The sequence below is a fragment of the Phaethon lepturus genome, unplaced genomic scaffold (assembly GCF_000687285.1).
Source record: "Phaethon lepturus isolate BGI_N335 unplaced genomic scaffold, ASM68728v1 scaffold55633, whole genome shotgun sequence".
Lineage (NCBI taxonomy): Eukaryota > Metazoa > Chordata > Aves > Phaethontiformes > Phaethontidae > Phaethon > Phaethon lepturus.
The window spans coordinates 857-15,333 of record NW_010528046.1 but is presented as its reverse complement, the minus strand read 5'-3'; the positions used below and the strand labels follow the sequence as shown (position 1 = coordinate 15,333).

At 35.3% G+C, this 14,477-nt stretch overlaps 1 protein-coding gene across 4 annotated transcripts; it reads right to left on the bottom strand.

Annotated features, from left to right (window-relative positions):
* Positions 1-7,424: 7,424 nt before the first annotated feature.
* Positions 7,425-13,966, bottom strand: LOC104615367 (glucosamine-6-phosphate isomerase 2). Of its 4 annotated transcripts, none has more exons than XM_010283540.1 (6): positions 13,762-13,966; positions 13,358-13,455; positions 12,670-12,852; positions 12,157-12,341; positions 11,887-12,061; positions 7,425-8,463 (listed from the first exon to the last, which is right to left on the bottom strand). In XM_010283540.1, the coding sequence occupies exons 1-6, from the start codon at positions 13,887-13,889 to the stop codon at positions 8,405-8,407; spliced, it is 828 nt and encodes a 275-aa protein (XP_010281842.1). In that variant the 5' UTR covers positions 13,890-13,966; the 3' UTR covers positions 7,425-8,404. The 4 variants fall into 4 exon arrangements, with proteins under 4 accessions (XP_010281842.1, XP_010281843.1, XP_010281845.1 ...); XM_010283541.1 differs by having other exon boundaries at positions 13,358-13,459; positions 13,766-13,889; XM_010283543.1 differs by having other exon boundaries at positions 13,358-13,459; positions 13,857-13,889.
* Between the last annotated feature and the right edge of the window lie 511 nt (positions 13,967-14,477).

The window sequence follows — 14,477 nt, the reverse complement described above, 5'->3', positions numbered from 1 at the left end:
GTCCTTTCCAACTTAGTGATTCTGTGATTCTTTAGACCTTTTATCATTTTCTGTTTGCAAAATTTGAAGCATATGCAGATGCTGAATATAGTTGGATAATTTTTATTAGCAGGTGACAAGAGTACATTAAAACCTTTTTTCTTTTTTCCCTTGCTATAAAAAAACAGACGTTTTACACATATTACAGAAATATTTGTATCTTTTGACCTTTTGAGCCTACAATCAATGAAAATCCTCTTCGTCCTTCTAGTTTAAAATTGCATTTGAAGCTGTGACAGTATTCCAAATGGCTTCAGTGTGGTAGATAATCAGGAATTTTATTATAAATATTTTAAATTTATTTGAAGACCTTCTTTTAATACAATCTTACTACCTGTTTGTATGAAGCAGGTAGTAACGTACAGCGACCGCTCATTAAATGTAAAATTATGATCTGTTCAGCCTATCTTTTGGTTAAAAAGAGGAAAAGCTCTTTATCAAACAGTTTAGTGTATGAATATATTTTTGGGATTATATTGCTCTTTCTGAAAACACTGGTGACTTTCTTTTTCAGTGATAAGGCATATGCTACTGGCAAATTCCTGTGTGAACGTTTAAAAGATGCTATACCTAGACAATTGTTTGAAATAGCCATTCAGGCTGCTATTGGCAAGAAGATCATTGCAAGAGAAACGTAAGTGAAGCTCTTCTATTTCCCTTCTTTTTTTTTCCCCTTATTTCAAGCTACTTAAAGTATGGCCTTTTAATGCCTTACCTAGTTTTATACATTACAGTACTTTGATTTTACTGTTACGTCATATTTTTCTTGTATATGCTGCTGGACTTCTTGGGGAAAAAAAAAACACATTTGAGCTGTGACTGTAACCAAGGACTTTGTATAAATTTAATTGAGAAAATGTATTTTTATTTTAAATTGCTTGTGGCCAGCATTGCACTTAGTGTGCAGTATAACTTGTAACACCCATGTGTCCACTTCCTCTTTGGCAGTGGAAAAAGTTTCTTACTACTGAAAAAAGCTAGCTAATTGTGGAATAATTTAATCTCTGGGAGAGTCAGCAAAAAAAAAGAACTGAACTGTGGTATTCCAAAGGAAGTATGTTGCAAGCTGAACACACTATTTCTTAGCAGCACTCACTTCTTTAAGAGCAAGATGTTTCCTTGATGTTGTGTTTCTTGTCACATTTTTGCTGTTGCTGTTTAAATAGGATTTAAATTGTGATAAAAGAATTTAAAGGTAGGTATCTAAGCAGAGGTGCTGTGAGAATTTGTGTGTACCTGTCTATATATGCATATACGTAACACTGTGAATCATAGCAGAAATTGTAGATAAAAAGGCAAGACTGTAATTTTTATGTACATATTATACACTCTAAAGGATATTTCTAGAATTGAGAAATGTGAATTAAATCTTCTGTTTAGAACTTTGTCTTCTGTATACGAAATATGAAAATGTCATGATTCCAGTGCATCTTACTAAATGAGTAGAAAAACAACTCTTAACATTTTGACAACTTGGTATTTAGCTTCACATATAGGAGATGTTCTAATGTGTTAATGTATATATGTTATGTTATTTTGCAGGCTGAAAGCTTACAGAAAAAATGTTGTAGCAAAATGTGTAGGTATTTTTTTTTTCATTTTCTGATGTTTCTGATGCATGAAAACATAAGAGTCCTGCTATTGGACAGGACTAAAGGCTTGTCTTTTCCTAGAAACCCGACAAAGACATGTTCTGCTTGTGCTCCTATGTGTCAGTGGAATATTAACAGATACTTCTAGGCTTTTATTTTAAAATTCAACTCACGTAACCTCTAGTTGCAGCGTGTAGTAAGAGTGGATCAGAAAGATGAATGGCTTCTTCAAAATTACACACTTAGAGCGAACTCAACTGAGTGTGACTTCACTCCTGTCTTCTCACCATTTTCTAATAGTTGTAGACATACAGTAAATGTATGTGTATGTATACACACACATACATGTAACTTCGTACATTTCCTAAATCGTTTTTTCCAGGTGATTTAAGAAACTACGGAAGTGCTTCTTTAGAGACTGAGTGTGATTAGACTTTTACTTGAGTTTTCAGTAATGTATCATGTCAAGGCCTTAAAATATGTGATAATTGACTATCAACGAGACTGGACAAACCTATAAAAAAACCCCAGGATCCCTCTTACTTATCTTGTCTTTAGCTCTCTGAAGTGAACATGTAGTAAAAAATTAAGGAAGTGTCCTTTTCTCACAACTGTTACAGAATTTTCTGGCTAGGCACATACACAGAATAGTGTTTTTTTAACATTGTATAAGGGCTTGGTTAATTTATCTAGACATAAGCAGCTGGTGCTAGTCAAGATGCCCCAGTGTATCCGAGCTGGCATCCTGCTGCTGTTGCAAGGGGATTTGGAAATCCTATAGGTTGTGTCTACTGTCAGCCAGGCTTACGTGAATGTATGTATTTAGGTAAGTGAATTCATAGAATGGTTTGGGTTGGAAGGGACCTTAAAGATCATCTAGTTCCAACCCCCCTGCCATGGACAGGGACACCTCCACTAGACCAGGTTGCCTCGAAGCCCCATCCAACCTGGCCATGAACACTTCCAGCGACGGGGCATCTACCACCTCTCTGGGCAACCTGTTCCAGTGTTTCACTACCCTCTTAAGTGAAGAATTTCTTCTTTATGTCCAATCTAAATCTACCCTCTTTTAGTTTAAAACCATTACCCCTTGTCCTATCTTGTCCTTGTCCTAAAAAGTCTGTCTCCAGCTTTCCTGTAGGCCCCCTTCAGGTACTGGAAGGCTGCTGTAAGGTCTCAGTGGAGTCTTCTCTTCTCCTGGCTGAATAACCCCAACTCTCTCAGCCTGTCCTCAGAGGAGAGCTGTTCCATCCCTCTGATCATTTTTGTGACCCTCTTCTGGACCCGCTCCAACAGGTCCATGTCTTTCCTGTGCTTTGGGCTCCAGAGCCAGATGCAGGACTCCAGGTGGGGTCTCACCAGAGCAGAGTAGAGGGGCAGAATCACCTCTCTCAGCCTGCTGACCATGCTGCTTATCATGCAGTCATGCAGCCAAGGATACAGTTGGCCTTCTGGGCTGCAAGGGCACACTGCCACACATTGTTCAACCCTCAGCTGTACAAATGAACATGCTTGCTTGCTCGCTCTTTTTAACTAGTGGTCTTTTGGGATACTATTTGGGGTATAAAATAATCTTTTGTCATAACAGAACTAGCCTTTCTGACTATTTTTAAGCCCTTGAATTTAGTGTTTCTGAAATGTACAATAGTTGCATTTAAGCTTACCAAAATATTTTTCATTTTCATAGTATGGTGGAGACATTACAAGAAGAATGAAGCTTTTAAAGAGGCAGGCAGAAGGGAAGAAGCTGATGAGAAAAATTGGAAATGTGGAAGTACCAAGAGATGCCTTTATACGTGTTTTAAAGAGACAAACTGACAAATAGAGATCAGTGACATGCAGCTGACTATTCTCTCAACTTTTTGTAGACAGTAGACATAATGAGCTAATGTATAATTTATCACTGTGAGGGGGAACATTTGACTTTAAATGGTATAAATTAAATATATGTGGGAACATAACTTGAAAGGACTATTTACTTAAAATGTACAGACACTTGTGATTATGAAATTAAAGTTATTTAATTTTAATGTAAAAGTTTTCATTGTGTTGGTTTTCATTGTATTTAATTGTTTCCATACTTCTAACACTTAAAATTTCAAATAATTATGCTTTATTTTTGCTTTGCAAGTCTTTGTGTGAGAGAACAGGAATAACGTGGCCAAAAGTTTATAAAAACGATTGAAAGGTATATACAGAAAAACAGTACTTTAAAAAAAAAAAAGTCTGAACTGTTGCCACAAAAATATCAAGCTACTTCCTGTTTTACTTTCTAAAGTTGCTGTTGTCTGGAAATCATGATGATATTGGGAAATCACATCAAGAAAAAACAATCATGACTTTTTTTAATGTCGTTTATTTTAAACTTCTTAAAGTGTGTCATCTACCATGAATACAGCCTAGCTTTGTTATCTCCAAAGAAATCCTAAGTTTTAATATATTAAAACGCAAGATATGTATCTGTTCCACCAGTAAGACCAATTCAGGCCTTAAAGAATTCCTCTGGCATGAAGGTGGGGTTAGAACATGTCTTGGTGTACTTGCTGAACTTTTATTTACATTGTTCACATCCTAAAGTTTGTCAGTGAGTTCTCACTTGAAAGCTGTAGTTAAGTGTGCTTAATGTAAGCTGTTACTTTTGGAAGAGTATTACAAAGCAATCATTAACACAAGCTAATGACCATGCTATATACTGTGTTCACAACTGCCTGCCTACCTCCAAAAGCTTTTAAGCTGCTTTTATTTTTTTAGATCTTCAGGAACTAACTTGGCTCTTCATTTCTTGGTACTAACAATTTATTCTCTAAAATATATTTAGTAATACCTACTGAAGTACTCAAACACCAGGAAGGGCTGCTCTTAAACTTAGGCTTGTAACTACAATTTGAGATTGATAATCATAAGTTAGTTCTTTCTTTTACTACAAGATGAGTACAAGGATGAATTGGGAAAATCCTTTCAGGCATGGAATTGAACTGGGTACTTTCAGAGGTCCCTTTCAACCTATATTGCTCTCAGAGTCTACAGAAAAAGGAGGGAGGGAATTCTGATACTTCAGTGCTTTGTGGGTTTTTTTGGTGGTTTTATTTGAAGCTGTTTCAGCTGTACTGAAAAAACAAAGGAAAAATACTGTGAATAAAGGCTCTCTATCATTAGCATCATTATTATTCCTCCAATAAAAAAACCTAGCAGTAATGCCATCATGAAAGATAGCATTTAAGAAAGTACAGATACAGTAATGTGCTAAAAGCAAAGGAACTAAAGCAAGATTATTTTTTTTCCCCTGTTAAATAGACCTAAAAGAGAAAGTACTGGCTCTGTACTGAGGAATAAGGCAGAAGCCAAAGGTAAGCCAGAGCTTATCCAAGTAGTAAGTCTTTCATGAAGGTGCTGATGATGGCACATCAAATATGTTACCTAATTAAATGAAAGTTATGTGCAGGGATAAAGGTGCCTTGAGAATGAGACTAGAACAACTCAGTCTTTTAGCCTTATTATAGTCATCTGAAACAGAAAAAAAAATACAAATTTGTCCTTCTGAGAGTACATATACACGATCTCAGTTTTGAAAGTCCTTGCTCTAAATGAACTGTTTAGTACTGTTACTGTTAGAACAGTAAATGAAATAGTAGTTTTAGACACAAAATGACTTGATTCTTTCTAGTTACATACTTTTTTCTTCCCTTCCCCCCTCCCTTTCAAACTTATTTTAAAATCTTCCTGAGAAAAAGGAGAACAAAATGCTAAAGATGATGTGCCAGGCTAAGTTTGAAATTACTCATTTACCCAGGAACCCATAAGTTAAGACTTGCTGAACTTGAAAATGCTTGCCTTGCCATTTTGATTTTAATAATAGAGTGGAGGGTAACAGCTAAAGCTTAATGAACTTACAGGGTTTTAGTAGCTGACCATTTTGGAAGGTAATGTCATTGAAGAATTGGTATTTCATAAGTAATTGGAAGTATCTTAAGGACTGAAATGGTAGAAACAGTAGTAGTATAAAAAAAGTAAGGAATTTACAGGGCCTCGAGTAGAATTCTACATCCAGTGGAATTCGTAACTTAGAAAAAACTTTAACAACAGAAGCTAATCAGAGAACAACTGAAGACTATTCATGAAAAGAGGCAGAAACAGTCTTACACCCACTCAGACAAGTACTGATACTACTGTACCAGTATTTAAACTGGCCTATGTTTCACAGGAGTTCCAATGGTTATAAAGGGAGAATAAAAGCTAATTCTGTGGTCTCAGATGTCTTGAAAGAATACAAGAGAAGGCTTGAGTTGGTGAGGTTGGCAAGAGAAGCAGAGGACTGAAAGGTGCTGTGGAATGAAGAAAAAAAATAAGGAGTTGCAAAGAAGAAAAGCTTTTAGAAGTAGATAGAGAAGCTATGGATTTCCACTCATTCTTGAAATTCAACTCTATTGTTTCAATAGAATCCCCAATTTTACCACAAGATCTATCATGATTCATGATATCTATCATGATATCATTAAGTGTTCAAGAAACGTGTGGATGTGGCGCTTCAGGACATGGTCTAGGGGACATGGTGGCACTGGATTAATGGTTGGACTTGATGATCTTGAAGGTCCTTTCCAACCTAGTGTTTCTGTGATTCTGTGATATGATCATTAAGATAAAACATGGTTGAATTGCTGCAATAGTAACCTAAATTTAAGATTATTTTTAGTCTGACAGTTTTTGTAACAGAAGTGTTTATTTTATAAAGCAAAGCTTTTACTTAGCTGTGATGACTAAGGATGGCAAGCCTAACTGCATTTTGTGGGTCATATGCTACTTGTAATAGCATTCTCCTGAAGCAGACATTTAAACTTTCCCCCCTCAATGTTGCATTATGCTTCAAAAACACAAGTGCAACAGTTGAGTATTAAACCTGAGAGCCTGTTTTAAATCTGTGCTTGTTCAATCTGTTAAGAACTAGAACACTAGGCCTCTCTTCCTACACTGCTTCAGACAGACTCTTCCATCCTTTTCTGATTTCATAGAAGGGTATAAACAGTACAGGTTTGAAAGGACCTTAAAAGACCACCTTGTCCAACTCTTTTTATTGGAAAGGTGAGCTGAGCGCCTTGTCCAAGCACATCTTGAAAACCTCCAGCAATAGGGGGACTCTACCACATCCCTGGGGTGGTTGTTCCAGTGAATGATTCTTACAATAAAAAAAAAATCATTTCTTATATTGCAATGAATTCCCCAGTATAACTCATACCTGTTGCCCCTTGCTTTCTCCACATGGTTCCCTGTGAAAAAAAGAGTCTCCATCCTCTTTGTAGTCACCCTTTAAATACTGGAATATTGTGATGAGGTCCCCCCAAGCCTTCTCCAGGGAGAAAAGACCTAACTCCTCATATAGCAGGTTCTCCAGCTCTTTGATCATCTTTATGGCCCTCCTTTGGGCCCTGTCCAGTCTGTCCACATCCTTCTTGAGTTATGGGGATCAGAACTGGACACAGTACTCCAAGCGCAGCCTGACAAGCACCAACTAGCATAATCACATCATTATCTCTGCTCGTAATGCCCCTGTGGATGCAGCTACCTGGCCATCATCTATGTAGGTAAAAAGTTAAATTGTGGAAGTTCTACTGTTGCACTTTCTCCCAGTGACTATTTTACACAGCAGCATAGTTCTCCCCAACCCACCCCCCCAAAAAGTCCCCATTCTAAATAAGCTCTTAATTTCCTCCTTAGGTGGAAGGCAGCACAAAATACCTAACCTCTCAATGAAACGCTTAAGTATTTATATTAGAAACAAAATAATTTTGAAATCACAGATTTATATTTAAGTTTTACTTATACTCAAAGTAGGAAATAACATTCCTTGTAACAGCTCAATGTTTATAATGATACAATGAGAGGTAACTATTACAAAGTAATTAACAGTTGACTTCAAATGATCATGGATTAAACTTGCAGACATTATATTCCTGTAAGTTAACTTCTTTTCAGGCATTTAATAGTAACATCAATGGTACAATTAAACAGGTACCTCCAGAAAGGAACATTTAGATTTTTCCTTATGTATAAAGCTCAATTACCAAAAATATAAAAATCCTAAAGTAATTTGAAATACATGAGAGGAAAAAGTGCTATGGCAGAAGTTTAATATTTTTATCTGTGGAATAAGTTACAACTTTCAAGAATTTGGTGCATTTTTAGGCACTGTTTTTGTATTTTTATTTGCCTGAATTGTACAGCAGGACTTGAGATGCCCAAAAACTGTTTAAGATAAATTTAAGGCAACCAAGTGCAAAAGCTCAGTGTACATTAGATATATGTAAACAGAACATTTCATAGTAGAAATTGTACAACTATTACAAGTCCATAGTATTGACAAAGGCGAAAACCATTCTGCCTAGAGACACAAATGCAAGGTGTAGTTACACTAATCAAGCCAAAACCTACAAATTCCTGGAAATAAAATATTTTCTCTAACCCAAGGCAGATGCATTACATTGCTGTGCTAGAATAAGTGCTCTGCTTTTCCTCCCCTACATAACATGCAGTCTCCCACAGGTTTGTTCTGTTCTATTTAGTTATGTACCAGCCCAAAACAGAGCTCCAAATGTTAAAGCAAAATGCACAACACAGCAAACAAATGGAATGTGAATGTACAGATATTGGACCTTTTAAAAAATACAGTACCTAGGATTCCCCATTTGAAACAGTTTTCAGCATATTGCATAGCAGTGAACTCATCTGCTACCTAAAACTGTTGCTGTTGACCCACATGGAGTTCCTCTTCAATTCTTCTTTCAGTTTTCTTTCATACTGTACAGTGGGTCCACAAGCTTATTGTGCACATGCATTAAACCTTGGGGGGAAAGCAACAATGCCAGCTTTACATTAGTTATACTTTTTCAACATGTCTGTCTTTCCACATTTTTATTTGGAGTTTGCATCAAAGTATACATTTTAAATAGTTCACTGAAGAGAATAATTGCTATTTAAAGCAGTTTAAAATCAGAAGTTAAAATCAGCATATATATTCCTGTATCACTTGAATACTACTGACATCTTTAGTATAAAGTGAGAGGGATGAGACAGTTCCCTGATAACAGACTCAGCAAAAAGTCTATCTGGAATACTTCCAAATGAACTAAATGCATGAGAACCACCCATCCTTCCTTTGTATTAAAAGCTGCATAACAGCAACATAAAATTCCTTCATACCACAATTTTTTCATAAAAATCTGATGCTTGCATTGCAATGTTTAGTATTGTGGTATTACTGTCTTTGTAATTAATAGCATACTTGTGGTCCTAGACAGGCAAAACCAAACTAGAAGTATCCAGACTGTTAATGCACATTCAGAACATTAGTTCAACTGTTTTCTATTCTAGCTGGGCTTTTTTCGGTCATATACAAGTCATCCACACTTGTGATTAGGGAAGTATTTTTTTCCTATTCAGATACTTTTAATTTTCAAAAGTGCTGAGAAGAACAATAAAAAAAAAGGCACTGCTTACTTTGTTACAACTCAGTAAAACTGTTACCTACATCTAGCTCTGTATGACATTGTCACTGGTATGTTTTTAACCTCATTTCATCTTAAGGACTAATAAGAGTAACTGATCCGTGTTCACAATCTGCAAAGTAAAAGTCCATTTTAGCACCAAACTAAATACTAACTTGGGAAATTACAAACTTAAGTAATATGCAACATTAAAAGTAAAAACCATGGAAGAAGCCTGACATTAGTGCACATTTTAGTGATTATCTATGGCAAAGAATATTCAAATACCTTTGCTACATAATGTATCTGGTGGCAAACTTAGTGTCACCGTAGCAACATTAAACTTGAATAACTATATAATCTGATGCTATTACTGTAGGCAACCACAACAAAAGGCATTTTATGCAGCATCTATTTCTAATCAGGGTGTGATTATTTAATATAAAATGCAGATGTTACTACTTCCTTCTCCACTCTGACACATTCAGCCATACTGAACAGCCAACACACCTATAACTGCCTCAAGAACCCAGCTCATTCTACCTCTAGAGGTAATGACTTAGCTTCAGATATTTGTGAAAAAAAAAAAACCCCAATACCTTAGAAGGCAACATAACTAAAAGAAGAGTTTTAGATTTCATGGAAGATAACTATTGGGCTGATGTACATAGCAAAGAGCAAATCTAATATTTTTCATGAGTTTAACAGCAAGTGACAAAATATTAAGTACACATTTGATACAAAAGCCATTTGTACTGAAAGAGTAACAGCTGTGCACACTACTTAAAGCAGAACCATGTTTTGAACTTTAAAGCATTTCACTTCCTACCAATGTTTTTTTCTTCCAAAAAAAGGAAATGAAAAGGAGGTAATTACCGATTTCCTAAAGGCATGAAAAATGCTTACGAAGTATTGCCTCTGCCATATTTAATGAAGGATATTTAAATCCTGTCAGTGAAATGACTTCAGGAAAAACAGAAACAAAAGCTTTTTTTTTTAAAGCTATGCAGAGTCCTTTCTTGATAGATGCCAAAACGATTATTTCAAAGGAAAGTCTCACTGTATATTCAAGTACACTTTGAATAAACAGATTTCTGCATAGTTTTAAGAACATGCACAAGTATGGAAAAACTATCCTGAAGTAACTTATCTGCAGATTAATTCATAAATTCCAAAGTCATTTTCTGCTTTATTCTGCAAGTTACCTTTCCCTTTTTCAATGAGAATATTTAAGTACACTTGGTATTTTTAACCTCTAATAGATTTTCAGGAAGTTAGAAAAAGTGAAGGGGAGTAAGGGTTATTCTAGTTACCAGCCACTGTGGTACTTGATTATCAACAAGATTTGAAGTTTCATATAGTACCTTGAGATTTTTTTAAATGGTGAAAAATGGCAGTAAATAGCTACCATAATTAGCAGTCATTAAGAACTACCTAGCTTCCAAAGAAGTCTAACCTGCAGATCAAGATTCAAAAATCATGCCAAATTTGACCAACATTGATTTCTTCTCCATCTTTAAAAGGGGAAAATCTGATTTGAGAATAGGTAAAGTAAAGCAAGTTTGAAGTAAGCAATCTTTAAGAATTCTATTGCTCTGTATTACAGGGTAATTAAATACAGTTGTGACACAACAGCACACACTCATATACTGCAGCCCTTGCTTTTTTAAAGCAATGTTCAGTGTCATTCATACCCAGTAATTCTACTGGCTTACATCTTTCCTAAGCAAAGCTTTTGTTTATATGAAATACAGGATAAAGTTTAAAATTTCTCCAAGCCATTAATCTTTGAAAACAACAGTATGTACTACCTAGCAGTGTGATATGGGAAAAGACTAACACACTCCACCCCCTCAATACACAGCAGAGACCAGCATACCGAAAAAAATCTAAAATTAACAATGTGGTCACACATGGTATCAGGATAAATATCACATTAATGCCAGAATTTCGGTCTAACACATATATGGACACTGGTAGTATAATGCTCTAGGAAAGTAACTTCATAATTTACAATCTTGATCTCAGATGCCTCACTACTACAAATATCCATGCTAGGAAGAAAGGTGACTAATTTACACAATTGCATTTGCTGTGCAAACAGTAAGGAGAAAACAATAGTTTTCTATTCTGTGCAATAGTTAGAAAACTACTTTTCTCAGCTTCTACCATCTCAGTGAAACAGAACTCACATCTAGGAACTCTCAATGACAACCAAAAAACCCCCATTTACTTTAAGGTTGCCTCAATACACCTACTACAAATATGAAAAGCTCAGTAAAAGGCTGCAGGTAATAAAGGTCAGTATAGATTGTTATGCTAATTGCACTGTATGAAAAATGTCCTCAGGTGGCTTCAAAGTCTGTATCACACATTTCAAGTTTACTAGACAGCACATTACAGCACATAGCAAAAGTAGCATGAAAATATGAGGATTAATAGATGTATCAAGTTTAAGTGAAACTTTCCAGTATATTTAAGACAAGTATTCTGGAACACCTGACTGCTGCTTTTACATACAGATGAAAATTACTAAACCATCATTTCAAATTGGAAGCAGAGGAAATATTTTTCCAAAGTAGATTTGTCAGGAATGTGACAAACACAAGTTATGCCTCCTAGCACTTTTCCATTCGCAAGAAATAAGTTAACATTAAGTAGTTTGAATATATAACATTATACAATGGCTACTGTAAGGTGTTGGAAGGCTCAGACTTTAGTCAGTATCATTTAAAATTTGTGGTTTTTTAACTATGTGTAACCTCTGATTCAGTGCTCACCTTTAAAGTACTTCACAGTTTTAACTCTCAGTTCTAAAGTAGCATCTTCATCACACACAAAGATAGTACGAGGGTGTTGCTGGAAAGCAGAAACTGTCCACATATGATTGACTCCTTCTTCGATTGCTTTGTACAACGCAAAAGCCTTATGTGCACCTGTTATAAGAATCATCACCTGCAAAAAAAAGGTCTCTTTACTTTCAACCCCAGTATCAGTACCAACTAGTCTTGAAGACAGACACATGCAACTAGAACTAAATGAGTTCTTACTTCTCTAGCATCCATCACTGTACCCACACCAACTGTTAGCGCCATAGTTGGTACTTTAGATAAGTCTCCATCAAAGTATTTAGCATTTGCCAGAATGGTGTCCATTGCTAAAGTCTTTAATCTTGTTCTTGAAGACAAACTTGATCCGGGTTCATTGAATGCAATGTGGCCATCTGGACCAATGCCTTTTCAAAGTTAAAAAAAGTAAATCATTCCAGACCTGCGAGTTAACAAATATCCTCAAACATTTTAAATCAATAAAAAAGTTTTAGGACCCATTCTTTCATCTTGGTTCCCCATTTTCAATAAAATGCATTCAAAACTTACTTGAAATTAAGTTATTAGAAGCTTGGACACCAACCATTCTGTTTTGATACTGATTCTTTGATAGTCACAGAACTTTCTTACATCATAATTGAAAAAACAAGTGGGTTAGGCAAGTTGTGAAAATAGTGATTAAAGAGTCAGTGTATTTGTTTGAATCATAACTAACCACAGAGAATTTCCTCATACCTCCAACAAACAGATCAATCCCCCCTGCTTCTTCAATTTTCTTTTCAAATGCATCACATTCCGCCTGTAAGTCTGGAGCATTCCCATCAAGGATATGAGCATTATTTGGATCTATGTCAATATGTTTAAAGAAGTTATTCCACATATAGGAATGATAGCTTTCTGGATGATTTCTGGGAAGCCCTGAAATCATTTAGAGTGAAATTAACATATTACAATATTTAACCAAACCGCCTTAATTCTAGTCTATGTATAACCCATGTAGGGAATGCAAGACAAGCCTACGAAAGAAGTCAGATAAAGCCATATTTGAAATTATTTTAAGAAAAAAAATCCCTGTTGGCATGCACAAGGTAAATGGTTTACATTTCCTTCACATACATCCTATCACAAGGAGTGTAAAGTCTTCAAAAGAAACGTAGTCACAACACTATGTGACAACATGCTTCCTACAGAAGTAAATTAATTTACAAGCACTGAGTTTAGCCCAGGATCCACCTGGACTAGTTTATTATTTGCATTTTTGTGGATAAAGGAATAGAGAAAAATGCTTAAGACGACTCCATGTACGTAAGTCTACCTTAGAAGTACAAACATACTAGACTGATCTTGTGCTTTGTCAAGTATTTAACAGTTTTAATAAACGAAAAAAATTATCAGTATCATGTTCTCAATTAGCACACCTTACCTACATATTCATCCATGTTGAAAGTCTTTACATATTTGAATGACAGATCTCCATTCTTGTGATACTCTATCAGCTTTTTGTAGCATCCCAAAGGTGTACTCCCTGTTAAATAAAGTTTTTTTACTGTTCTATGTATCTGCACAGCATTTTCAGTGTATTGAAATCTCTTGACAGTCAGATTTTGCTACAGTGCTTTTCAGCATAAAAGAAATCTGTTACTTCTCAGTCAGTATTTCTCAGCTTCTCAAACCTTATCACAACTTTGTACACAAAATTTCTATTTAAATAGATATATGTTGGAGTATTACAAAAAATGTATTTGTATTCTTTTAAATACTGTATCTGTTAGCAATGATACAAACATAGTTCCAGGTTTAGTAATTTACATAGGCTTTGAATAAAACTTGCCTGTTGGTAGACCAAGCGTGAAATATCTTCCTTGACTTGGCTTGAATTGGATAATACGATTACAGATGTATTTTGCTGCCCATTCACTAGCCTGATCATAATCTTCAAGAATTACTAGCCTCATTATGGCAGCGAGGAACTTGTATGATAAAATAAACTTAAACCTGGAGAAAATATCAAAGTTTTAAAAATAAGCACCATATGAATAGCTGTAAAACTCTTATATTACAGAAGAGACAAAAAATTACTTTTTTATGCTGATGACATATAGTGCTAAATAAAGGGTACTTTACTTGCATAAGCATATCACACTCTTGCAGTCCTAGTTCTGCTGAGACAATCAGAAAAAGCTACAGAATCCAACTGATAGATTACAGTCAAAGTACTTAAAGTTCACAAACTAATTTAAAGTAACTTGTAGAAAAAAGCTGAAATAAAATGAAAAGGAGCCATTTTGCAGTTCAATCTTGTAATTAGTTGTTACTCTTAGAAAGAAGAAAATACTCTGCTTGAAATAAAAGCAAACGAGTAAACAGAGTAACTCGTGTTTCTTATGACCAGCTGAATGCCTAAAATTTCAAAAGCAAAGCCCAGAATAACTGCATGCTTTTATATTGAAAATACATAATTGGAAGTAAACAATAAAACTCTTTTCACTCTCATTTTAGCTCCATAACCATGCTCCCATAAGCTTATTAATCTGCAAAAAAAT